Below are 27795 nucleotides of genomic sequence, written 5' to 3'. Positions count from 1 at the left end.
TTTATTTCTCACTTCATAAAGGAGAGGAGTTCCTACCAAATTCAACTCAAGTTTTAGCCGTTTCCGTTGTTTAACCTTCCACGCGCAGCTTTGGTCCAAACCCTGCAACTAAAGTCGTAAGCCAAAATTAGTGATTAATTGATGTGAAGTCCGTTTTTTATATTTGAAATATTGAAAAACATGTGTTCCAAGTTAATTTCTATACTGATTTGAGCTATTTCGATTTTCCTTAATCGCTTTCCAAGTATCAACACTTTAGACCTTATTGCACTTACGAGTTCTAGAAGGACGAAACACTTCAATGATGCAGCTTAATTGGGTATTTTGCTATACTGTACCTAATTCCATATTTGTATTGGCAGATGTTGATTTATTGTGCGTCTCTTTTACAATCCTTTGGGCACATTGATTGATAAAGCTTGTATTCTTTAAAGCCCGTGTATCTCTTTGACTAAACGCGTTTTGATGCCATTGGGCACGAGATAATATTTGAAATTTGAACCAGATACAATAGAGCTAAATAACGAATCAAAACGCACCATACAGCTGTTTCGTCCTTCTAGGACTTACGTGCTTTAGGAAAATCATTGGTGTTTGAAAGAAATATAGAAATCAATACGAGGCAAATGCCCCAGTCCCACAATTCAATACATTGCATTGTTTGACGACTCGTGCAAGAAGTGGGAGTGTAAGAGGTTATTGTCTCATATCCATTTTGTGTCATATCCTCCGAGCAGCCTGTGATAATCTTAGTACAGAACAATTTAACTTAAACTTTAGTTAAACAAATTAACGTCAACCGTTTATCTAGACATAATATAATCTAGATTACATGGACATAATATAGTTTAAAAAAAGGAATTCACAATGTCAACCGAGAAAATAGCTAGTTCATTAAGGCCTGGGAATTCTAGGAAATGTGCATAAAATAATTTAGATACTTACGTAATTTTGACAAGCCAAACCTTTTCTTATTTCTCCTGAAAGTAAAAAATATCACAATTAGATTTGAGAGAATCATTACTATATTCAGTGGCATTATAACAAAATTCTGATCTTCCACTAACAATGTTTACGGCTTTAGCTCATTACTCACTTCGATACCATACAGTGTACGTGTATCAACTATCTGGAACAAATTTGGTTAAATTTCATCTGTGGTTAATGAGAAATATTAATTTTTGAAAAAAAAACTTTGGACTTCTAAGAATTTCTTTTAAAAAATCAATATGAAATAAAAAAAAACCCAGAAGCTTTTGAAATGATATTGAATGATCCCAAATTAGTTATTTCCGTATTTTAAAATTTTCACTAACCGCTGGCTGAGGAGTGATCTCCCACAAATCAATGTCATACAACATAGATGTCCAAGCCTGATGCTGAACTGTGACCCTTGTTATTTGTTCTTTCAATGTTTACAGAGCACTTAACTGATGCATATCCTAATAAAGGTCATTCAGGATACATAACCATACTTGCCACTGAACTGTCGCATCTGACTGTATGTAATTAAGAACATACACCATGAAGGTCTATTCCCTATACAGACATACGATTCTACTTACCTTCTTGGTTTGGATTTCCTTCCTTTAGGTTTTGGTTTAGGCTTTGGTTTTGGTTTCTGGGACGTCACCGGCTTGGCTAATTGAGTGACGGGCACTGTGGGTCTCCTGGGTGGTGGAGATTGTGGTACCATAGGTGCCCATCGGGATGACGGTATCGGAGCATGGGTAGGTGGTGGGGCGAATGTGGTTGGCATTTGGGTTACAGCAGGTGTTGGTATTCTCTGCGTGATCATTGGCTGATTCCAGAAATCTACAGCCTTTGCCGCTGGGGCCACAGTTGTTGAAGGCGGTCTATCAAATGCACGCGCATGCATTTGCTGGTGACTAGCTTGCATAACAGAAGCCGTACTCTGTACTCTCGCGTTACGACGGAAGCCTGGAGCTTTAGCGACTTTGGTTGGTGCCTGCATAAATTCATGTCGAGGGACCGTTGGCCCTGCATTATGTTGGAATGGGTCCTGGACACCAAACGGGTTAAAAGTGGAATGCTGAGCCTGCATGGGCATTGTACCGACACCGTGTTGTGGATTAGATGCCTGTTGACCTGCAGGAATAGGATCCACCCATGCACCTGGAGCCCAAGCATTCACCTGTGGTTGATGCTGACCAAATGGAGCGACCTCTGGGCCTTTGCTTGGGACAATGCTGTTAGTGTTAGCATTCCCTCCATGATTGACTTTGGGAATAGGTTGTGTCGGATTTACACCTAACGCTTGGTCCAAAATTGATCCATGTGCAGGCGTAGGAACGTTAATTCTACCCGAAGGTCCAAATTGATGAGCAGGTTCGGCAGGAGGTGTTTCCATGAAATGTTGCTGATGTTGCTGGTTTTGATACGGCTGAGCTTGCTGCGGTTGAATTTGGAAAGTATCCATCGGATTCATGTGTTGTTGTTGTTGTGGTGGCGACTGTTGTTGAGGTGGTGATTGCTGATTTTGTTGAGGCTGCTGGTGATGTTGTGGTAATTGTTGCTGATGTTGTTGTTGTGGTAATTGTTGCTGATGTTGTTGTAGTTGTTGCTGATGTTGTTGCTGTGGTAATTGTTGCTGATGTTGTTGCTGTGGTAGTTGTTGCTGATGTTGTTGTTGTTGTAATTGTTGCTGATGTTGTTGTTGTTGTGGTAATTGTTGCTGATGTTGTTGTTGTTGTTGTTGGGCCACCTCCTTAAATTGATGTTGCATCTGGTTATGTTGTGGGAATTGTTGCTGCGATTGGAAAGGATCGTGTGTAGGATTAAACATATGCTGTTGCTGTTGATTTGGGAAATGTTGTCCTTGGGATTGTAATCTCATTTGTTCTTGACGCTGTTGTTGTTCTTGCTGTAATCTCATTTGTTCTTGACGCTGCTGTTCTTGTTGTTGTAATCTCAGTTGTTCCTGACGCTGTTGCTCTTGCTGTAATCGCAGCTTTTCTTGTTGTTCTTGCTGTAATCTCAATTGTTCTTGTCGTTGCTGTTCTTGCTGTAGCATAATTTGTTCTTGACGCTGCTGTTCCTGTAATCTTAATTGTTCTTGCTGCATCTGTTCTTGTTGTATTCTCATTTGTTCTTGACGTTGCTGTTCCTGCTGTTGCATTCTTAATTGTTCTTGCTGTAGTTGCTCTTGCTGTAACCTTAATTGCTCTTGCTGTTGTTGTTCCTGCTGCAGTCTAATTTGTTCTTGGCGTCGCTGTTCTTGTTGTAATCTTGCCTGTTCCTGCTGTTCCTTCAATTGTTGTTCCTGAAGTCGCTGCTCTTCCAACTTCTTTTGATTGGCAGAAGAACCAGACCAAGTGTTCATCCTTTTTGGTGAAAAAGATGATGCTGATACAGCTTTACGAGCAGAAAACGACGATTTTGCTGAAAATCTAGAACCTCCTGTCATTTTGAAGCTGTGTGCCGTTTTACTTTTGCCGACAGAAAAAGACGGCTTCTTCCGTACGACTTTAACAGTAGTTATAGGAGTAGCCATTGTTGTTAATTGCTCGTAAGCAGTACTGAAAGGCTCATTAACTGGAACATTAGGTTCGAATCCATGCTGTTGTACCTGGTTAGGTTGTGCAACGTTGAATTCAGCATGTCTGGATACATGCTGTTCTTGTGGGTTAATCATTGAGTTTGCCAGCGTCTGTGGTTTTGGGGCGGGTGTTGATTGTGGATTTCCACCATTCACCGGAGTAAACACTGTGATGTCCTGTGGAACGGTGATTGTGTCATGTGGCTTGTGGCCGTGAAGATTGCTGAGCGATGCGGAGCCAGCATTTACGCCTCTGTCGATTTTATTCATAGAGTTGACTGATTTTACATCCTGATTATAACGTGAACGGGGAGGATCGTGCTTTCGATATAATGCTGATCTCTGCTGTGGAACTTCTGGATGGCGATATCTTTCCATTTGTTGACCATATTGGTTTCCAGGCTGAACAAATGACTGCACTGCCTGGGGACTTTCAGGTGAGGACACGAATGGCGCCTGCCCGTTTTTATGTTGATTATATGTTTGTAGATTAGGAGCTAATGTTACTGAATTCCTTAATTGTCCTCCGAGCTTTTGTAATTTGGCGTTGAGTTCATTTATCTTTTCTTTCATACCAGGTTTTGCTGTATCCTTCTTGTATTGTGTTATAGCTGAGTCAAGAAGATTCCACAGCTGTTTGTAATTTGCCTGAAATGCGCCACTTTTTAACTGAGCTACAAACCATCCAACTGCGTCCTCCATGGTGGAGTTATTAGGTATACCTGATGGTGTAGGTGACTGGTTCGGAGCTGATTGCGTCGATGCAGGTACTCTTGCATTTCCGGACCAGGTTTGTGCAGTCTCCTTTGCTTGTGATTGAGTTTGAGCCTGGCTTTGTGCTTTGCTTTGTGATTGAGTTTGTGGTTGATTTTGTACTTGAGGTTGTTGTTGGGATTGAACTTGAGATTGTACTTGAGATTGTACTTGAGTCTGTACTTGTTGCTGATTCTGCGAAGTTTGACCAGGATTCCATGATGGTTGTCTGTCTATTTGCGTGTTGCTGGCAGCCGTGAAACCTGTTGCTGATGAGATAGGATGCCACTCTTGTCTTGTTGGAGTCTTTTGTGTCAATACTGGTGCCTGTTTAAATCCTGACTGCCATCCTTTTAGTCCTTGTGAATTTGCATGCCATGCTTTTCTAGATGCTACTGTACCTGATACCTGAGAGCCTCCGGACTGCCAAGATGATTGTGAATTTCTTGCCTGTTGGTTATGAGTTAGATCGGCAACACCGGATTGCCAAAGTCGTTGAGGTGCTTCTTGTATAGCTGGCTCCGAGACACGGGTTTGCCAGACACGTGTTGTTGATTGTGGACTTTGTACAGTGGTCGGAGGAACAGCTGTTGGTTCATGCATTGGTACTCCGTTGGTAGGGTCAGCCGCGGTCATTTGCCACGATTGGTGGTTATTGATGGGACTGGCCGTGGTTTGGGAGGCAATATGTTGTCTATTTGCTGGAAGAGTAGCTACTGCCGGAAACCTGGTCTCTTGAACCAAAGACGGGTCCGGAGTAGCCGGTGGCATAGTTGTCTCAACAACTGGCATAGTCGTCGGTACTGTAGGATTAACATGGGCCGCTGTTGTTGGTCTTGTCAATGGGGGAGCTGTTTCTGCTCCGCCTATTTTTGAAACTTGTACCGCTGGGTCAACACCAAATTCCATGTTCGGCTCGTTCGGTGTACCTCCTATTTTTGGTGTGTTACTAATGGTATTACCACTTGCAGAACCCTCTTGTGGCTTAACAGAAATTCCGTGAATAGAACCAAACTGTACATTACTTGTGAGGTCCATCGCTGCTGCCTTGTTTGCGCCTTTGAATTGTAATATGAAATTTTCGGTTGTTGTTTTCGATAATTCTGTTGGAGGTGGTGGGGGAACATTGGGTTCTTTTTTTGCGGGAGACCAGGATTCTGCTGTCTGAGTCCCAGGCCAGGCCCAGCTGCTCTTGGAGGCGGTACCTGCGGAAGCAGGAGGTGACTTCCATGATGGCGCACCACCACCGCTCGCTGGTTGGATTATATGATTTGAAGACTTTTGATTAATATTTGCTATCGGCTGCACCTGGGTGTTCATCGATGAAACAGATTTCTTTTGACCGAAAAAATGTCCAACGCTCAGTTGCTCTGTTGGCTCTTTCACTGCTGGTGCAATTCTCGACATAATCTTTCTTCCCCTTGAAAAACTGAATTTGCCACTGATTTTACCGGATAACCTGAACTTAGGTTTTATGACCCCTGCAACTGCCCTCTTTTGGATTGAATGATAGGCTGCAGGAGATGCTGGTGACTCTACAATGACCTGTTTACTGCTAAATATCGTTCTACCAACAATAGGCTGTACTGGACGAACGTTGTCCCTGATATTTTGCACTGCTTCAACCTCACCGACGCCAGTTTGAAGTGACCTGAAAGCGTCAATCTGAAATAAAGGTATTCTTTTATTAGCAACTTCGTCAGCATTCTAAACAATTTCGGGTTATTTGAATCTCGGTTACCTTTTGAATATTTGAGTATTTAAACCTCAAGAAAGCAAAATCATGTTGCAGTCTCTAAAATGGAAATTTATAAATTTATGTATTGTAGCAGCTAATGAATAGTGTTGATGATAATAATGCAAAATGTCATTTTATTCAATTAAGTTACTATCTTATGTCAACTCAAAAGATTTAGTAACACCGATATACCTGTAACCTTATTCATTTTTTAAACATCAAGTTTTTAGAAGTAACAAAATGGAGTTAGACATGATAGAAAACATTCACATGAAAAATTGTGTATGCATTGTCATACCTGTCGACTAGACAACGTTATGCGGTCACTCATCACATACCACATGACGTTTCCGTGGCATGGTGGGGTGGTCAAACTTCCCATGTAGTGGAAATAACCCTGGGGATCTTGTGGCAGAAAGTCCGTCAATCGGAAGGAGAGGAGATCGGATGTGCTCCCTGGAAACATTATCTTACTTTAGAAATCGAAAAGAGAGAGAGAGAGAGAGAGAGAGAGAGAGAGAGAGAGAGAGAGAGAGAGAGAGAGAGAGAGAGAGAGAGAGAGAGAGAGAGAGAGAGAGAGAGAGAGAGAGAGAGAGAGAGAGAGAGAGAGGGGAGTGGAGGGTGGAGGGAGAGGGAGAAATGAATTTAAATTAAATCAAGGTTCTTATATATATATTATTTATCTAAATCTAATGCCAGTTCTTCTTCAAGCATAATACCCCGTTGTCTTTTATATGCAGCTTAGTAAAAGTCAAGTCTATTGTCAGCTATGAAAATTTTATATCCTTTCAACTAAAATGATATATGCATAAACACAAATATAAGACAGATGCCCTACTTTCATAAATCGAGATATAAATGTGAATATTTTGCTACAATACCGTATTCAGTTACTGTTTCAAGCGATCCAACAAGGTCTTCAAATATAGGGTTATCTTCGGGCGAAACCTAATAAAGGAAAAAATCCTCGTTAATATGAATAGTCGTCAGAAATCAATAACATGCAATAATGTAATATAATTGAATCCAGAGAAAACCCCAAGATAAAAGCATAACTACATTATGGTTAAACAAAGGGAGGACCTGATGACCTATGTAAAACAATGGAAAACACTCTGTAAGGGGATGAGTAACCTTGTTTCCTTCCTCTTATGCACATAAAGCATAATCAATACTAGTATTAGGGGGTTAAGTTACAAAATAAATCGGAATAGACACAAAATTTTTACTTAATTAATTTTGAATATTTAATATATAGATTCATGTCTTACTATTCTGTTATCAAAATCTATACATAAATTGAATACTAGAGTAAGACATAAATGGTCTTTACATCGGCAAATACGGCAATGCTTGCGAGTCCATCGTGATGTGTCATAGCATTTGTTAGGTTCCCGTACTTGGTAGCGAAGAATATCATTTGGATCTGAAACGAAGAAAGACGCAATTCTAACCACAAAATACACAAAATGTTAAGAGCACCATAATTAAAACACAAATGCGATTATATTACGGCAAATTATGCACGAAGACTCATGAAAAAGTACAAAGGGAACAAGACCAGGTACTCCAGAAGGATAAATGTCTTTTGCTTCATCGACGGCACTCGCCATGCAAATTTTGGGTTAATCTACGTGTTTAATTTCACTTTCTGAAATGAGAAAAATGACACCACCAGGAAAAAACTAACGAGCATTAAAGACTGAAATATTACATTTTGCATGTTGGACGATTTTACTACCAAACTCAAGGAAGATGTTGTCGACCAGAAATTTGACATTTTAATGATTTCGTCCTCTGCATATTTCTCCTTTGATTTTGACGTATTTTTCCTTAACAAAATACGCTTCAATAGAGTTCACAAATATATTTTTGAACCGCCGTTCACCTTTCTCGTAACTAGAGAACGAAGGCCTTCCTTCAGTTTAGAATGGGTTGTAGTAGTATACAGAGAGGGAAAGCAAATATTCGTTTCGAAGAAATGCTCTAAGTATGATGTTTAACACAATGTCAGTATTGGCACAAATTTTGCCGCCAGATAAGACGCAGCACAAATTTGCTACTTTGTTAGATATAAAACAAATATAGTGTCTGTCTCACTAAGTATTTTCTTTAACATCGACATCTAGAGTCATTTAAGAACATTGGTTGCTAAGTGAGTGCAGATGTTGAGTGCGTGTTTTTCGGAGGCTGAAATAAGCTAGTGCAAGCCTCCTTATGATAGCGTCATAGCCGGGAAACGGCTGTCGACTTTAAAGCACTGACGAAAGCCCCTACCAGGAACATAATGCTGAGCGTTCAGCAGGAAGACGTAACTACCAATTTTGAAGACTTCAGTATACCACGGCCAGGGGGCAAAACACAACGTCTTTTTTTAAATGGACGAACGTCAATTAAAGACAAACTTAAAGAAGTATCAAAAGAGGCATTAGAAGGCAGAGAAAATATAAAGATCCCAGTAGTGATCGCCTTTTATAATTACGCAACGGGTGCAGAAGGTAAAATTTTAACGCCCTACCTTCAGGCACTTTCTAAATATGGAGTGATAGATTCAGCACCAGTAGCAAACATTGAAGTAGAAATTATGAAATTATAACTGTAATACTAATCCTTGTTTATTTACGAAATACACTCATTTGTATAATTTGATTTACCAAAAACTCTAGTTTACAAGCATAAATGTGGTTACCTAGTTCAGGACATTATATAATATAACATAATATTGGATCAGAATTCTATCACAGTAAGATAAGTATACCCCAATTATTGATCGTATTGGTTTAAAAAAGGTTTATCAGCACTACAAGATCAAGTAGACCTTTATTAGTGTAGAAAAGATATATCCGTGCACCAGCCACAATTGTGAGTGTATGTGACATCTTTGGTGCCAAATTAGAGGCAAGTAAAGGTGTGGTATAGAATCACGATAAATCAGTTCCTTAATACCATGCCGGATATCATAAATCAAATGTATATTGTATGCTAATGAATTGTTACGCAATTTTATATACTTTCATGTTCCAAATAAACCCGAACACATTAACTGTAACACGAGCTAGCCTCACCACTACTCAGATACAGTTCCCACTGTGACAAGACGAACAATGTCTTGATATTAATATATACAATTATGAGCCGGTACCATGTAGAGATGGATCTCTAACTTATTCAAATGATTTCCCTGTTTATTATTATAATGTTCACTTTTATTTTACTGTAATCTGCAGGACATTCAGAATAAATGAGTTATTTCGTATGCAGTTTACAGGTATGTGTTCTTTTGTTAGACTTCAGTGTTAATGTCACATCTGGATAATTAATGTAAAGTTTGAAGTTACCTGTACTGCCCTGGAATGACTAGCAGACTTACATAATAACATCAAATTTCTGATGATTAGATATGAATGTATTGTGTTCAATACGTGTTAGCCTTTTCTCTTTTTATATGTTAAATATAGAAAATGAAGTCTGAAATCTTGCTTGTGTTTAAATAAAACGCCCTTGCCCCGTTTAGCAGTTTATAGCACACTTGATAACGACTATTACATATATAAGCAATATAAAAATATTTATTGAAGAGTACTTGATATCAAGTACTTTGTTATCATTTTCCTTTGATTCCTAGATGAATTAAATATAACCTTTAGCGCAAACTTGATATAAATTTACAAGAGGAATTATTTTAGACGTTCTTAATACCATAATTTTAACACTATAAATGTAGGCACCAGTAGGACAAAATGTACAACAGGGTTTAGCGATGTTCTGAAAGACGAATGTGAAGGTTTCATCGCCTTCATGATCTCATAGGAAAACAGTCCTTTTACAATATGACAATATCTGTATCCAAAACATCTGGTATTGTTTTCAATGCACTTTTAAGGTGTCTTCATGTAAATGTTCCCGTCGTTCATATATTGTCTTCATTTCCTTTGAAATATGATTGAGGGTTTTTACATGTCGACATCCTCTTCGGAATCTCGTTAGGGAAAAAGACGACTGTTTCTTAAGTTATGATGATTTATGTATAATTATAGAAAATACTCCTGGTAGACAGTATGATTATTTACTATTGAACTCTGAAAAACTAACTCAGAAGTAATCCAGCATGCAACCAGGAAAACCTATGTAGACACAATGATGTCAAGTGTTCAGTAAGTAATGGACAATCTTTCATAATTCGTATGCACCTCGCAAGATCTGCCGACTTAAAGATACTTGCCTCCATAGCGTGTTTGAAGCCGTTGATACTGTGCTCTGCCCCGCCTTCGTCCATTGCACCCCAGTGGAAATGAATCTCTGCAGCCTGATACCGCTCCTTAAGGTTACCGCCTCCTATGAACCAGTTGGAGGCGAGGGCCAGACTCGCTATATGAACGGAATGTTTTCAATGAATAAACAAACCACAATTGCTATATGCTGTGAACTTTTAAGACAGTTCGTTTTTATCACATTGTTCCTAACGCAAAGTATCATTTTGGTTTTGTCCTTAATCTGTATATTTACATTGATTTAATTTATGTTTCTTTGCAACGATAAAAAAGTGTGACATTAATTGATATTACGTTGTAATTATACTGTAAAACTTAATCTCTAGAAGTAGGTCTTACAGAAAGCAACCCATGCCATATATACATGACATTTAAATCATATATCTACAGAGTTGATCTTTTTCTAGAATATTCCTTTCCTTTTAGGAAAACGTACCAGTGTGTCCATTGTTTACAAGTGTTGCTGCTACTTGTGTGGCTGAATCTGATGGATAATTATAAAAAACGAAAGGCTTCAGCCAACTGACGGGACGGACATCCTCGATGTTGATATTAATAGGTGATTGTCTTGGTCCAATGCATTTGGGATATGTCTCGTGCCAGTTTTGTGGGTCTGTAAAAATATCAAAAATAATAATGTTGAACCTGAATATGAAAAAAAAAAAATCAAAATTTCATATTGATGTTAGATATAAATATGACACCATGTTATACAATATTGCTTTATGAGATTTATAGGAAAAAAAAGTATAATTATATAAGGTCGGAAAAGGTACAGTATAATTATCTAAGTTAGTTAGAAAGAATGAATGATTTGGCAACTGTGATGTTCTTTATCTAGATCGTTCGTAAAATACGCGTAATTTCATAATTTTTATTGACTTGATCAAGTTTTAAACAGTGTCTCGTGTGTATTGTTAAACATCTTATTCGTGAATTAAGAATCATATCTAAGGCTTGGTCATATTAATTATCCATGTCATGAAAACATTATATTATAGACATCTTTCATTGAATACTAATTGTCCATTTTGTAAAACCATTACATTACCGGCATCTCTCATTGACTATTAATTGTCAATGTCATCAAACCATTATTTTATAGACATCTCTCATTGACTATTAATTGTCAATATCATCAAACCATTAAATTATAGACATCTCTCATTGACCATTAATTGTCAATGTCTTCAAACCATTAAATTATCGACATCTCTCATTGACTATTAATTGTCAATGTCTTCAAACCATTAAATTATCGACATCTCTCATTGACTATTAATAGTCCGTGTCATCAAAACTTTGCATTATCGGCGTCTCTCATTAACTATTAGCTCTAAATTAAACGTGTGTAATATTGGTAAACTATATGTAAGTAATACATACTTGAATTTCCATGATAACTCCAGCTGTTACTGTCGGGTTTTGTGTGCGATATATCTGTAAGATTAAACAAAGTCATGTAAATGCATAGGCATAAATATGGATCACAATTGTTTATATTGCAGTAAAGTTATTCAAAGTTCACAATATTTTCTGCCAATGCTATTTCAATAAAATGTAGATAAATTATATGTTAATAATAATAGAAAAAGATGAACTAGAGCCTGATCATATGACAATACATTTGTATCGTGTCTTCCTTCCCTAGTTTCAAAGCACACCATGATTGCTCTATATATAGGGTATATTACTTCCAGCAGACAAAGACAAAGACAGCCTATTTAATTTCTTCGGTAGAAGAGAATGTTTTGAAAATTTCCGTTACTAGGTTCTCAGTAACACCTATCTAGAATTTTCTAGAACATTACCTTTCGTAAGTTACATATGTTTTAATTCACAACATAACTTGTATGAAAGATTACACATTACGTGTAGAAGTGTTACATGACTTACGGGATATGTAACAATGAAATGCATATTTATGTATCATCAATATTAAGAAGTGACACTAAATTTATTTCTGTAGTTCTATTTGTCATCAATCAATCTTAAGTGTGCAATATGCATACGTAATAAATTTAATTCTTAACTGAAATTCATCAATCGGATCGCAAAGAATATGACCTTAGAGATTATTGAGAATTAAAATTACATTAGAAAATTGAAATTCATCACATATACGTGAGCTAGTAACCATTTTTTTGCTGTCGTCGTTATTCGTCATCAGCCCTCTTTATGATATCGATATAAGATATAGTGATTTACATATACTTTATCATTATTAGTGTGTCATTCAGCACTACAGGTTTTATCCATAGGTTGATTACAATGATTGTCTTATGTTAATTACAAATGGCATATGCTGATGCTTGCTAAACGGTCTCCATTCACAACACTAACGTGATACCTTACACAGAGTGTAAGATTGTGATGACGTCATGTTACGGAAAAATGCCAAAGTTTTGTCTGATACTGTTATTGAAAATGTCTCCGTTTTGACATACCATTTAATTTGATATAAAAATACATAGACCTGTATCGACGAAAACGGAATAGTGTTTTTTCATCTGAAATTTTGTTTGAATTGTATGATAGATTTAAGCTGTAAGCTTGTTGAGCTATGGTTGTAAAATGAATTAAGCTAATTTTGTATCCTTTATGCTAATTAAGCACATTGACTCCTGCCACATAGAATGTTTATTCATAACCTGATGTATTATTGATATTTACGTTGTGTTACCTAAGTATGGACATTTAATGACATCTTGGTACCTTTTGTGTTATAGATGAAACCTATATATGTGATATATATGAAAGCACTATAATTCTATATAACATGGCTTTATACATATTAGTATCCAACAGGGCGTGAATTTGCTTTAAATAATCAAAATATTATACAAGATATGTACTTATTTTATATACGAAAAATGTGACACACGGTGTGAACTTCATTTATATGATAAAAATTGTATATAGGTAAGTACTTTACATACTAAATTTTACATTGTGTACATATAAATGTAATGGGGTAATGTAATATTAATGAATCGACTTTAAAACATATAGAAACAATGTGACGGAAAGAATGTGTAATTATGGAAATTAAAGAAATGACAAAAACACGTTTCAACTATAAATTAGAAATGTGTCAATCATGCAGTGTGTTCATGTTATATATCCTAATGAACTAGCCGTATTCGTAAAGAGGTGTAATTTATATATTTTATAGCGAGGTTTGTCAGCTGACGCCGGTACAAAGGAGTCAACAGTTACCATGAAGATTATAAAGTATAATACAAACAAAACAAAGTTTTAAAAAAGAATATTTTAGATCGAAACGATTCTGCCTATTTGTTTATCTTTTATTGAAACGTTTGAGTTTCAAATTCCTTGAAATGTGCATATGCAGAGATAGTTGGGAATACAAAAAGAACATCAGCAAGTATTGGTAATCAGCAAGGGTACTCCGTGATATTTGACATGATAGTACTGGAAATCAGCAACAGTACTCCATGATATCTGACATGATGAAGTAGAAAACAAACGTTTTCAATGGTTGAGTTCATCAATGGTGTATGACTATAAAAGAAATGTAAAAAAAACTGTATGTTCACATAAAACGTTTATGATCTTTAGAACAAAAAAATCTAGATAACACAATTAGCAATTCTTGATTATTATTAATACATATTCGTCAATCGTGTGTTAAACCTGGAAACACGATTTAGAGGCACATATTTAAAACTACGATAATCAAAGTATACACTTTACAGAAAAAATATCGTTTTGGCACGGCATAGTTTTAGTGATGTATTTCCTTATACACTACAAATCTATGAATATTGAAATCATCGATACACATAAATAATAATGATAAAATCGTGAAAAACATGGAACAAATGAAACAAGTTTTGCCACAGTACAACAAGCCTTTGGTGTCATTTTGTTCTCCGTAACGCGGAGAGTAATGTTGGTTCCTGACGGAACTGGAAAAAGGCATTTCAATTAATTCTCGGACGATTGGCAACTAAAAAATAAGTCATATTTATGTGCCTAGCATAAGTAGCATAACTTTACTTTTTTCTGTGCCATGGAAGAGACCAAATTTGTTATACGGTCTTTCCTTGTTTGTTCGATATTGTACTTTTTAATCTTTATTACTTTTGTAATTTTGGTGTATGATATAAGCCATATAAAATGACAGGTAACCTGTGTAGGACGAATACAGATAAAGATTAAAACCTGTTTTAAAAAATTGTCTATTTTAGTAAAATTTAGATAATGTTAAGATGTTGTATATAACTTTATCAGTATTTCATTCTAATTCAATATCGTGTTCTTGATATCGATGTAATCACGCATCATATATTGAATTAACGAGTTACAAAAATGTTAAAAGTGACTCTGTCTTCTGTAAAAACAACAAACTGTCTCAGTAATGTTGTAGACATCGTCATACAATCCAGCCTACCGTGATTCTCTCTAAAAAATACTTCTGTAATTAGGTCAACATTAATATGAAAAATATGTTGTTCTACGCAAAAATAGTGAATTTATTATTCGTAATACACGAGTCGTAAGGTTTCCGTACTTAGACATAAATGGCTGTTTTATGGCCATTATGTCAATGATTGGGAAACTCATGCGGACAAATGGTTTCACGTCAACAAGACAAAGGACAGAAGGTGAAGTGAAGAAGTGAAGAAGTGAAGAAGTATTGCGAAATATATAAAACACAATAGTTTTATTACAATGATAGGAATTCTTGTGACAGCAGAATGAAAATATAAGCCATAACGTTAAGCTGAAGATACAGCAGACACAGACATTATTAAAGAGACTACAAAAACCACAGAAACAGGAAAACAGAAGGGCCTTCATGGATATACCAACACTTATAGCTACAGAGATCGCCTACTCTTCCGAATCATCTGGTCTTATTCTCCCTCTACTTTTTACGATGTTTCAGAAATCTTACTTTTGTTCATATTATGCCATATTTGTATTGAATTGGAGTTTGGATTATGAAAGTATTGAACTGTCGGTATTTCTTCATTATCATACAACAACTGGATGTTAAGTCAAACAGAACGTTAAACAAAACAATACATGGACATTTTGTAAAATGACCTTAACAAAAGCATGTGTTCCGATAACTAGGATTTTTAAAGTAAAGAACTTTGAATACACATTACAAAAGGGAGAGATATGTGACGAAAGAAAAAACTGTAAAATCTAAAAATTCCTTGAAGATTCAAAGGATTTAGCGAAATGACCCAAGATCAGGTTTTAAATTATTTATAAATAATGACACTAATCATGGGCTATACAAGCATTTGTTGTGTCGTAGGAACCATCCGGGATCATACAGCATCATAATGCCAGAAGATGTCTATGAATAATTTATCCTCCATGTGTCATAGAAGAATGAAGTTAGCGTGTCCAATTGGTTTTTAAGGATGCCAAAAGCTAGTAATGAACAACATAACTCTGTGATCATTACATAATAATGTCAACACATCATCAACAACAACAAAAACCAGTCTATAAAAACACACGACCTCTGTTTGAAATTGTTGAAAGTAAACATTTGAGAAATTATATATTAACCTTCTAGACAATATCGTTTGTTTCATTCTCGATCCGCATGTAACGTTTACAGGAAATTGTCAAAAGCAATGATTTTAAAACTTAAAATTTTGGCCTGTTTGACACCATTGTTGATTTCTATCTTCCCATCAGATTTTTTGTGCAATTTTCTCTTTGTTAATTTTCATAATATGCAAATTTATCATATTAAATTTGTTATTTAACATTCATATATCATAATACATGTATTTACATTATTTTGCTAATAAACTTTTACATATCAAAACAATGTCTTATTAAACACTTGCCATAAGTTAGTGACATCTCGGCTTATTTTGTTCTGTGTATCTAAGAAAAATATGATATTGCTTTCTACGTATTCTGACTAAGCTATACACAGTTACTAGGGAAAGAAATTTAGCTAACCGAAAGTGCTGTACTCATTGTAAAAAGAAGCACTCAAAAAGACATTTTTTAATTTTCAAAAAACGTTTTAATCAACAAATTCTATTGGATATGAAAATCGGGGATAGCAACCACGCTTCTGGTATAATATTTGTGCCCGTCGTTTCATACCATTGACCAGACGCCAAAGCTTTTTCTCTGAGGAAACCACTGCCACTCCAGAATCATAAATAAATCCAATCTAACTTTTGGCCATGTTTGCATAATGAATATATAAGGAAAAGTGTTATTTTCTATCAACTCTCCAATGTATACAGTGACTTCAAACATATTTTGCTAGAATCTCTATTTAAGTTATGTGAAAGAGATGCGTAAGTTGCAACGATTTCTTATGAATCATTATCATTTTCTATACTCTAAAAGGTAAATTTACCAAGAAATAACATAATCCTACATAGGATGATAGTTAAATAGCTTTTAGTGATACATTTTCACACCTGTGTTGAAAAAATTGAAATAAGTGTCACATTCTAAGTGTTGCCAGACACAATGTGTTGAGGGAGATACTCAAAATAAAAAACATTCTAAAAACCTTTCTTAAATTATATTTTTCAATAAATGTTGAGTGTGTTGAAAGTAATCTTTCAAGAAATTAAAAATAGGATTTAAAAAAAACTGTAGTCACAGCTATCAGAAGTGGTACGCCTAACTTTTTGACGCATTCACAGATTGGGGAAACATTCAATTTGTCTACCTTTCATATTTTATCTTGTTATTCTGAAATTAGCACGTAATCTTTCGAAATTCAGATTCAGTTAGAATGACTTCCGAATTGATAAGGTTTCTTTATTTAAAAATATCTTTGTGTTTTAACAATTATGATGTGGTGTATCGAAAAATGAAATTTTATCTGTGACATTGTTGTGTTAAGATTTAGAGCAAAGTATGTCGTAACTTGATTCTATATATACTTTATGCCGTTTATACCGTATAGTTAACACACATTTATGTATGACTGCTCTCAGTAGCAGTACCCTATGTCATCATAAAACGGCTAAAAGAAGTATGGAAAGCATACATTACATTAAACAAACAAACGGCAACGCGAGAGAGAGACAGGGACAGAGAGACACAGAGCCAACATGTATCGTCCAAGGTTGCTTCGCCAAAGATATATATGTAATGAAACAATTGCAAATTGGTAGCCCCTTCGTAGTCTACGGAAGGTATGTTACAACAAAGTCGCAATTTACCAAATTTACAATGTATTATAATTACAACGTATCAAACTGACTGTATACCAATTATATACTGCACTGAACTTACTATGTGCCAAATTCACACTGTACTATACATACTATATATCAAATTTATAATGTACTTAACTTACAATGTATCGAACATACTACAAATTGATACTGTTCTAGACGTAATATATACCTTTACAAAGCATTTCACTTACAATATACAAACGTAAAACTAACTAGCTTGAAACATAATTCAGACTATACGTAAATGGTAAGTAAAACATAGTGCAAATTTAGATTCATCATAGCATGTTCATATAGTTTACACATTCCTAAAGCAGATACAGTCAATCGTTACGTATCTATTTGAACTGATGATCTACATAGATTGCTTGCTTGTCAGTTTTCAGAGATAATGTGAGGCGGAAATAGTTTTTCCATCTGATTGATATACCAGTCACCTGAAGGTGAAGCTTACATTAATTATTCATAGATACTGTGTTTAATTTGATGGTACTACATTTAGGGCCAGCATTGAGATTCCATAATCTAGAACACGTCTGTCATCCATACTGACATCCTGTCATATCTACCACGCACGAGTTCAGACCTTACCTAGTGTCGGCCATACATATAGCATCTAAAACACTTTAAATGTTTAATGGTTCTGATTGTTGTTATTGCCTCAGATTATTAGCAATGTAATTTTGTTGTTATAAATAGCAGCTATCAGAATAATCTTTGCATACATAAATCAGTATTCTTTATCATATCAAACAATTAGTTTCTTTTAACTTGAAAATTATCTCTTCAAGAAAGACCATATTTTAAAACGAATGTGTAGTTGAAAATATTTTGAATATTTTTAATGATAACAAATAACATAAGAAGAAAATGTATGTATATAAAACACACATAGCTTAATAAAATCAAACGAAATAAATACCACGAGTGTCAAATAAACACAACTTTGTGATGATGAATATTAACGACACAAGTCAAGTTCATGACACGTAGAAAAGTTCATTACTGTAATTTTCTAGAATATTTTTTTTCTTTTCATGATAGTTCAATCAATGCATTATTGTATTTAATTGTTAAGACCTTGAAGACGAATTTAATTGAGCTAAAGGCATAGTTTATGGAAGTAATCTCCATATCCATATTCATTAATTGATAACTCTCAACGCGCTTATTCCAGATATGTGTATTATCATATTTGTAACAAAACGTGATGGAATTTAAATCTACAGAACAGTATCTTTGTACATGAATTCTTGCAAATACATTCATGGACATATTATGATCTTGTTTATTAATTTCTCGGATTTTGTCATATAGGCTATCAATGTTATACTGCCACAAACTGCACTTTGAGGACATGCAATCACTTAGAATGATCATTTTATTGTGCACATCAATCTCACTGATGTTGACCACAATATTAACATATACTTATTTCCGTATATGTTGTATATTTATTGAACATGACTAATCCATAATCCGGTGTTTGTCAGTTATGGCAAAAATAAAATTTAGATTAATGTTGTTGATAATGCGCTTTCATCGCCCATCGTTTTGAAATGATCGAAATTAGTGATGATACATTTTCCAAGTTAAATTGGACAATCGCTATGTCAATAACAAAGACTTATATATGGTTTAATTACACTTAATAATACGTATGAAATTGATTATAAACACATGTAGTCGTGGAGAAACAAGCAGCTCACATGTCATGTGTCAATTGTAAATGTTCCAAAAAAATTCAAAGAAACGGACATTGTATGTTTATACTCAACAACAATATCTGACATGTGGAGCCATCAAGCTGTTCAACGCCGTTACCCAATGTTTTTTTAATTGTCAGATTAATTAAATTTCGGACCGTTTTAAGATTTTTTGCCGTATTTCGTGGAATCGTTGGTCAGTAGATAAACAATATCTGCGTTAATGCCAAATTGAAATGTTTTTTGTGCAAATGTGATAGGTACTGAGTTCCAAGTTTGTGTGACGTCAGTACCTGTCCGTCGTCACATGTGACGTGATTTGTGGATGCAAACATGTCGGAAGTGTTATGACATGTAGGAAGACTTGAAGAACATAAAGGAGATAGGGCTCGCGCTGGGTAATGACTTATGGTAACGTGGAGGAAACTGAGATATATTTCCATTGTGTCGATGTCGACTAGGTCATCGAAGCTCAATCGGAACGACTGCTTTTACTGAAGTCAGTGAACACGTTGGCATGTGTAACCTCATGTAAAAATCCAATGTATATTACTCGACGCTCCATTTCCGTTGCGGTTTGTGTTTCTGAAGAAGACGAGAAACGGTCTGGTCTGTTCTAGCATTAATTGACACATAATTGTGTCATTCATCAAGACACTTCAACCTAATTCGACGATAAATCCGCCACACAAATAAACTGGTAAACGAGCATGAAATACATATATATTGTTTCTTGACATATATAATAAATTGCGTTTATAATGAAGTAAATATGCCCTCTTACTTTTTATATAACATCGTAGTTATTTATTTTCTGAATTAATTAAAAGAATAAATTCCTCTATCCAAAGGTCATATTATGACTAAAATACATCAACAGATGGAATTCATGTTTATCAAAACACGACGGAAACAAGATAACATGGTAATAAACAACTGTAAGGTACCCTTACTGTGAGTGAGGTAAAATCGATGTATAGAATTAATTTACTTAGAAAAAATTATAAAATTGATGATAATTAGGATGTTATGACATACTGGATATATCACGTAACACCGAGGAAGAGATAGATATAAACTTATGAAAAAATTAACACAATCTGTAAAAACATGATATTTATTTGAATAGTTCTCTGAAATTTTTCGGCTTGTATATCAGTATCAAATGAGATTTTGTAAAAAGTTGAAATTAATTTCACAGAGTAAGAAAGAGACACATAGTATTATTTCCTGACGGTGTATTCCGTGTCAAACTGGATTAGATATGATTATCCCTTCAGTTATGCGGCTACCGACACTCACCTTGTTAACATGTTAATATATACAGTTTAATAAGGAATTAATCTATTTTCTCCTTCCTTGACTAGTTGCAGGCGCGTTAATTTTGAGATAAATATTATCGCATACTCACAAGGACACGTAGGTAAATTATTTACATCTACAACATATTTGATATATACAAACCGATTTTTATATTGATCTAAATGCAGTCCGTGAGAAAGGAAATGAGTTTTGACTAGATACATTAATTATAAAGGCACAGCTATATATGCTAATGAAAAGGCATATGACCAGAAGTGTTACCACTATGTGGTGTGCACGTGTCGTGATAACACTAATTCGTGACCAAACTGTATATTTAGAATATTGCTCATAAATCATCATTTTTAATATACATTAGCATATAGAGTCATTGTTTCAACAGCAGTAATGATACGTCACGTATGTCAATAAATATAAGTATATGCAGAATTGTGTCGAAACATAAATTATCAAGTTGGAAATAAGTGATTCTTTAATTTCCTTCAGCGAATATTGATAAGGATATTTGACGAGGTGAGTAGGTGGGTATGTAGACCCAATTAAAGAGATAGTTATAAAACCCAGGAGAATATCATTTTCAATGTGATATTAAGCGACATAAAATTCCTTTATTGTTATAACTCTAATGATTAATGTACTCTGGATTAGATATATTGTAACACTCTAAATTTGGTATGTTGATATTATTTGATTATAAAGGTTTATATTATAATACGGCCAACAAAGAAAAGGGTCAAAGTCAAAATTGGGATTCACGTAATAAGCATTACGGTAACACTTTTTCTGAATAGATTTCGATTTAACTTCCAGTTAAAGCCAGAGGTTGGAATATCTTTTACACTATCAATTTTCAAGCTACTAGAATTTAGGTCGGCATTGTAAAATGATATTCACCTTTATGTTACCAATTTCCATTTGTTAATTGAACTTTTCAAGAGATACATATCTGCTTCCCGAACTATGTTTATATGTCACACTTATTAGTTATTCGATTCTGATGATCAATTTTAGACATCAAAGGGTTAGGAAAGAAGATGACCACCCATCACATTGCGGAAATATGTCTCAAAGGCTCGTTGTCACTGCCCCGGTCATCTTTTTGAGAATGCTGTTCCTATTGTATTACATGTTGATTTAAACGGCAAGTGTACATTAATGTAAAGCACTTCCTATTCGGAATCAGTTTGCCGTATTCTCCGTTTTTGATGATGTTTGTGTTAAATATGTTCCTATTAATATCTTACTGACTCAGATTAAAACTTACATTACACCTAGTCTAAACCCATTCAACTCTGATATCAATCAAATTGCTTCGTTCTAGAAAACAAAACCAGGAAATAAGTTTTCAATATCAATATTGTGTTGCATGTAATAATATTCCATTTGATGAATAAAAATATGTTCTAATTAAACAGTTCATCATGATTTGTGATTTATGAGGTGTATACCCTATTAGTACCTTAAGTTACGTGATGCATCGCTCTCGGTAGTGTGATTGATACGGGTTAGGAAAATTTAATTTGATCTGACAATACTGTGTTATATATTATATTTTTTTTCTGCTTTGCATTTGTGTAAGACATAATTGCATGTTCATCTAATTCAGAAAGTGATAAGTGTAATGTCATGATCACCTTTTACTGATAATATATTCTGTGTAGTTTTAGAATGAACTTATGCATTGTTCTCATTTGAGAACGTGACATTACTTACATAGAGTGCATCTTGACCAACATTTACATGGTGGGTGTCGTCTACCGGAACACGTGGTCTTATTGTCGTTGTAATTTTTTCAGAAGTTTGTGTGTAAATATTTCTTTTGTTCATATTTTGCAACATGTTGAGCTTGACTTTTGATTATGTTGACATGTTACTAGTTTCCTCTTCGGTTTAATAGTACTACTGGGGGTTGAATGTTACTACAATCTTTAATAACGTTATATATATTGTGTCTTTTTTTAATTTTGGAAATATATAGGTTGTTAATAGTTTCAAGGACGAAATTACATTTGTAGTATTCAGAAAAAATATCGAAATGTTCTTACCGCCTTGGGCATGTACGTACAACAGACAAATACAAGAACATAATTTTGCGAAATTGATCCTCACTGACCATTTGGGGACTATTCCAATTAAACAATAAACACATGTTCATTAACTGGAAACTTTTTTATTACCATTTGAGATATCCAAGCTTAATTCAGCTTACAAGTACAAAGCAATTTTAGGGCTCGTTTTTCGCCAAATGATAGTTTTGTCCTCATTTAATTTGAACTATTTCCTCCTATACAATATTGACCCTACCCTTTTAAGTGAATTGTGAATGATCTATCCGATGGACTTTGTTTGATTACAAAATTTTGTTTATTTCAAAACAAAATAAATCCCTTTGCAAAGTGACATCATTACATTTCTTTCTATTTTTTGTTGTTATTTCATTCATTCATTCATTCATTCATTCATTCATTTATTTATATATTTTTTATTCCAGACTTTCCTATCTTTTGCGTTGTTTCCGGGAAGTCTGATCAGGGCTCTCCAATTCACAGCTGTTCACTATATTTCGGGACAGCTGTGAGCTCGGGGTGATATATCACGGGAAACTAAAGGTCATTGCTGTATATTAGATTTGTAGTCACATAGTCGATAATTACCTATTGATTGTAAAATAAACCCAGATGTTTTCTTAACTAAATGTCAAAGAGGCAGCAAGAATTTATAACTATCCCGAGGAACATCAGTGTCGCATATTAATTCGTTTTCATGTATTCTGTAAAATCACTTACCCAATCTTATTTAAATGTACGATACATGTATATCTACAGCCGCTGGTATGTATGTCTCTACTATTGTTTCATTAAAGAATGTTTTCCACAAACATTTCAACACTTTTCAAAACAGGGATTCGCAATTATTTCAAGATAATTAAGTAGAATAAGATTACAGGACGTAGGGAGCGTCTCTATGTCAAGTTTCATTGCATGAAACAGATCGTCCAACTTCACAGCATATTTCAATACAAAGTTAAGTACTGTTAAGTGTAATAAGGAGCTTTACTGCATCATAAAGCTCGTGAGTTCTAGGACTAGTCATTGCTGCTATAAGCCTTATTCGCTGAAAGAATTCTAGGACTCGTCAGTCATGGCAAGGATATATTTTGAAACCTACGAGGCGATAGAGGAAAAGTATAATCGAAAAAAATGTTAAAATGTAAATGGGGTGGTGACAAGCCGCATAACACGATCAACTTCATAATTTAGAGTAAACATAGTCAAGCAATTCATTAAATGTTACGGTAAGTTTCTTTGTGTTATTGTATCGATTGATTTTGTTTTGATGATGTGTTCACTAGTATGGGACAATGCATTGTATTGAAATGAATTTAGCTAACAAGCAAAGTATACGGCAAAGGGAAGTCTTTTCACTGTTAATAACTAGCATAGACGGCATTTAAACGTTAATATGAAATGTTTGACATTTTCGAATGTACGAAATGATTGATATATATAGTAATGCTAATTCAATAAACATCACAATATCAATTATTTTGTCATCTTTAATTTGAGGTTGACAATGACATCGCGTTTATACTCTAGCCTTTCTGTACCAGAAGTAGACAGTTGAACAAATAACTTCAGACATTTTTTGTGGTTTTAATTGGTTTTACGTGGTTAAACGTCCTGGTAATTGTCAAGGTCATATGAGAACGGTAAATAATAAAGGTAAATGGAGTTTTCTAAAGTTATCAGAAATGTGAAATTTCATAAATCCATTGCATGATGGGGTAATGCACCTCCCCATTTACATCTGGACATTTCTTTCAATCACTTTGGATTTACATACGTCTCCTCCAAGGGTGCCTCCAATTCTAATTGTGTATTCAAGGTTTATATTTATTTGTGTGTCTTTTGTAAGTTTAAAAACTTGATTGTTAACGATTAGCAAATTGAACACCATGGCAACTAACTTCATTCAGTGTTTCTGTGAGAGAGGTAAAGAAAATTCCATATGAACTTGTATCAATTTCATAGTTTTGTGATTATTTTGTTGTTATATTCACCAACAAAAAACACAATACTGTTATACTTCGATCCTTAACGAAATTCATGGTGTTGATTCATTATCACTGGTATAAACAATTAACTATCTGTAAAAGATAATATATAGCCCTTAACATGGGAACACGAAAGGTAACGACAGAATAAGATGGCTAAGTCTGACCATTGTCATAATAAATAACCCAATTATACTTGATGTGACCTCAAACCCAGCGTGACGTGCATGGATTAATTGTTTAATGTCTACATAAGGTCAACATCGACTCATGTTCCGTTTGTAATTAAATGGGTGTGACGAATATTTCCGTGTTTCACTCTCCCACACCCAAGTGTGATCTTACATACAAAAAAAAAGTGTTGACGAGGATATTAATTTCAAATTAAGATTTATTATTGTTTTAAAAGGGGTCATTAGGTCAGATCTACATTTCCTGGAGTTTCCCAGTCTAACATATGATTTACTAAATACCATCGTTGGGAGTCTGTCAAAATTCTCATTACTAATTGTTTAGCAATGTTTTGACACTGTTTAAACTCTGTTCATGTTTTAATCTCTATAACACAGTTTATATATTATCATTGTATCTGTTTTTGAAATGTTAAACAATAATTTTAATCTCCATAAAATCAATATAATTGCATGTGCGTGACATTTTGTTGAAGGTAATTACATTTCGTATGTATTTAACTTGTGTCTTTGTGATTGTCTCGGACAGTTGTATACACGGAATATGTCTGCGTTTTTGTCTTATTAATATACAGAGTTGCATGGTGCTTAGCAGTGATCTCGCCGTCATCTTCCTGTGACGTAATTGATTAATCACTTCTCATTACGATGCTACATAGACATGTCACGTGGCCACAAGCATACCTGAACAGCACAAAGTGATTACTCTAACACACGATCTTCATTTATAGTCAATTTGAGGTGTTTAAAGGATGAAAGTTTAAATTGATGGCAACATCTTATATTAATGTACTGATGTTTATAAGGTTTTAATGACACGCGATATAACAGATCGTCTTTATTACTATTGTTATTCAATTGATTAGTCAATCCCAGTAAAATATGAATCAATGTAATATGTCTGTCAATTGTATCGCTCAGACCATTAGTAAATTTTCTTTTTTCGCTTAAAATATGCATTCTTATTTTGGTCATTATACAATAAACAATATTGTTAAGAATCAAGAATAAATACGTGTTGCTGAATATTGTACAATTTTCGGTTCGTTTTAATGAAATCTGATAATCATAATAGTTTGTTTCAATGTTTTTATCTCAAATTTTCGATCCTTACCTTTTCTTTTTTTTTTTTTTTGTTACGTTCATCGTGATTAATTTAAATGACAGTTATCTAGCTAACCCAAGACTTAAAACTTGACTGATTACATGTACCTTTACATTTACCTTCTTTTTTCATTATATATTTTCATATTATCAAATGTCAATGTACGAAAAATCATGCGTTTTATTTGACCTATGATCAGTGAATGACATCACCGGACAGGTTGATAATACCTTACGCTGCACTTTTCAATGAATCGCTATTAATCATCACAGAAAAAATTCACGGTACAATACTTTGTATTCAACTACTTTAACACTTATACATGGATTGTTTACAATGAAATATCGAATCTTTTATCTCATTAATATACACAGATTTTTAGATTATCTGAAAATTATTGTTTTTTTCCCAACGAGATAGGAATCATTCTTACCATCATGTAGCTATGTTACCTTACTGACATAATATCTGATGTGTGATTAATACATTTCTGTTTGGTTGAATATCATTTACAGCTTTTCACCAAACCATCTAATGACCTGAATGATATTTATGCGTTTTGTTTCCTTATAACATTGTATCTTATTACTGCTACTACATTGTATCTAGCTGGAATATAATTTCTTTTAACATCAGAAAGAAGATCTTCTACTGGTTGTGTTATAAGAAATTATATTCTATTAACATTACCAACCTGAAGAAAATGTCCCGTGATATATTCTCAAAAATTGTGAATGACTCATAAAAATCAAAATTCACATTTCAAAAGAAATCACTATATTCGTTCAGCACCATTTGAGAAAATTTGGCTCAAATGATAATGTATATATATATATACATACATATCTTTTACTGCTTTTAAAATGCGAAGTGATTAAAATATAAATTAGTCTCGAAGTTTTATTTTCCCTCGTCAAGACGCGACAAAATAAAGACTTTTAAGGCACGTTAGATAAAATCTTTTACGAAATGGCCACTTTTTTTAAGATCATATACATAAGGTCGAGTTACAAACATAATAAGTTTAATGAACAATTAGTTTGATATATGCTGTATTTAACATAAATTTGACAGAAGATTGAAATGATCTCTCCATTCTCGGTGAAAAATTTCTGACTCATGACATAACGATAATGCCACAGTGCGGTTGCCTGAATCATTGGACTATACATTTGCAGAGGTGTCTTGTCAAAGTAATTGAAAATTGTATGAAATTGACCTCAAAGAGTAAGTTTCCTTTAGTTAAATCTATATTTTGTATTTTGACGAAAGTGGCATATTAGTAATTGAAATTCAATTCTATCAAATCAGTAATTATATATTATTCAGAGATTTACGAGATAGAACAGACATTCTGCAAAGAGTTCATTGTGTGAAAAGGGATTCAGTTTTCAATCATGCTATATTTTTTTGGATGATGGGCACCAAAGGGCGTTCTAGTGTTAAAATTCATTTATTCCTAGGAATATTTCCTGAACGTTTTTCAACAGATATGATTGAATGGATACTGTTTGACAAAATCTGACTTACCTTTTACATACAACTTATAAATGAAATTGATTACACACTCACCTGGTTGTATTGTACCTCCATATAAAAGAGTCATTAGCATCACAATAGGTAATTCCCCCATCGTGGAGTATTAGTTTATTATAATCAGTCAAAGTCACGTTTATTTTCACTTTCACTTAATTGTATATATTTTTTCAAAACACTAGAATCCTGAAGTAGTATCAGCAGACTTATCCACCATTCGTCCTTACTCCGAGCATATTGTTGTTGCTCCCACGATCTTGCCCGTCCCACTTCAAGTTCCTTTGTAAAATCCCTCTTTAAAGGGCTTGATGAAAAGTTGGTAACTTACTGCTACTAATTTGCATGTTA

General features: G+C 34.4%; 1 protein-coding gene across 1 annotated transcript; it reads right to left on the bottom strand.

The window, feature by feature from the left end:
- Nucleotides 1–70: 70 nt before the first annotated feature.
- LOC132549270 (uncharacterized) lies at nucleotides 71–27544 on the bottom strand. Its single transcript, XM_060213224.1, has 11 exons — nucleotides 27484–27544; nucleotides 11708–11761; nucleotides 10758–10934; nucleotides 10273–10418; nucleotides 7384–7476; nucleotides 6932–6998; nucleotides 6349–6506; nucleotides 4503–5977; nucleotides 1566–4391; nucleotides 946–977; nucleotides 71–108 (listed from the first exon to the last, which is right to left on the bottom strand). The coding sequence occupies exons 1-11, from the start codon at nucleotides 27542–27544 to the stop codon at nucleotides 71–73; spliced, it is 5127 nt and encodes a 1708-aa protein (XP_060069207.1).
- Between the last annotated feature and the right edge of the window lie 251 nt (nucleotides 27545–27795).

This window comes from Ylistrum balloti, unplaced genomic scaffold, assembly GCF_031769215.1.
Source record: "Ylistrum balloti isolate Yb309-2 unplaced genomic scaffold, AGI_CSIRO_Ybal_v1 Utg369562, whole genome shotgun sequence".
NCBI classification, from domain to species: Eukaryota; Metazoa; Mollusca; class Bivalvia; order Pectinida; family Pectinidae; genus Ylistrum; species Ylistrum balloti.
Note: the sequence above shows the minus strand (reverse complement) of the source record. Positions and strands in the feature narration are given on the sequence as shown.

Coding starts and splice junctions, on each gene's coding strand:
- LOC132549270 (XM_060213224.1), bottom strand. CDS start 27,544: ATGGGGGAATTACCTATTGTGATGCTAATGACTCTTTTATATGGAGGT. Junction 5,978..6,348: donor TAACGTTGTCTAGTCGACAG/GTATGACAATGC, acceptor CCTTTATTTCAG/ATTGACGCTTTCAGGTCACT. Junction 109..945: donor GTTTGGCTTGTCAAAATTAC/GTAAGTATCTAA, acceptor TTACGACTTTAG/TTGCAGGGTTTGGACCAAAG.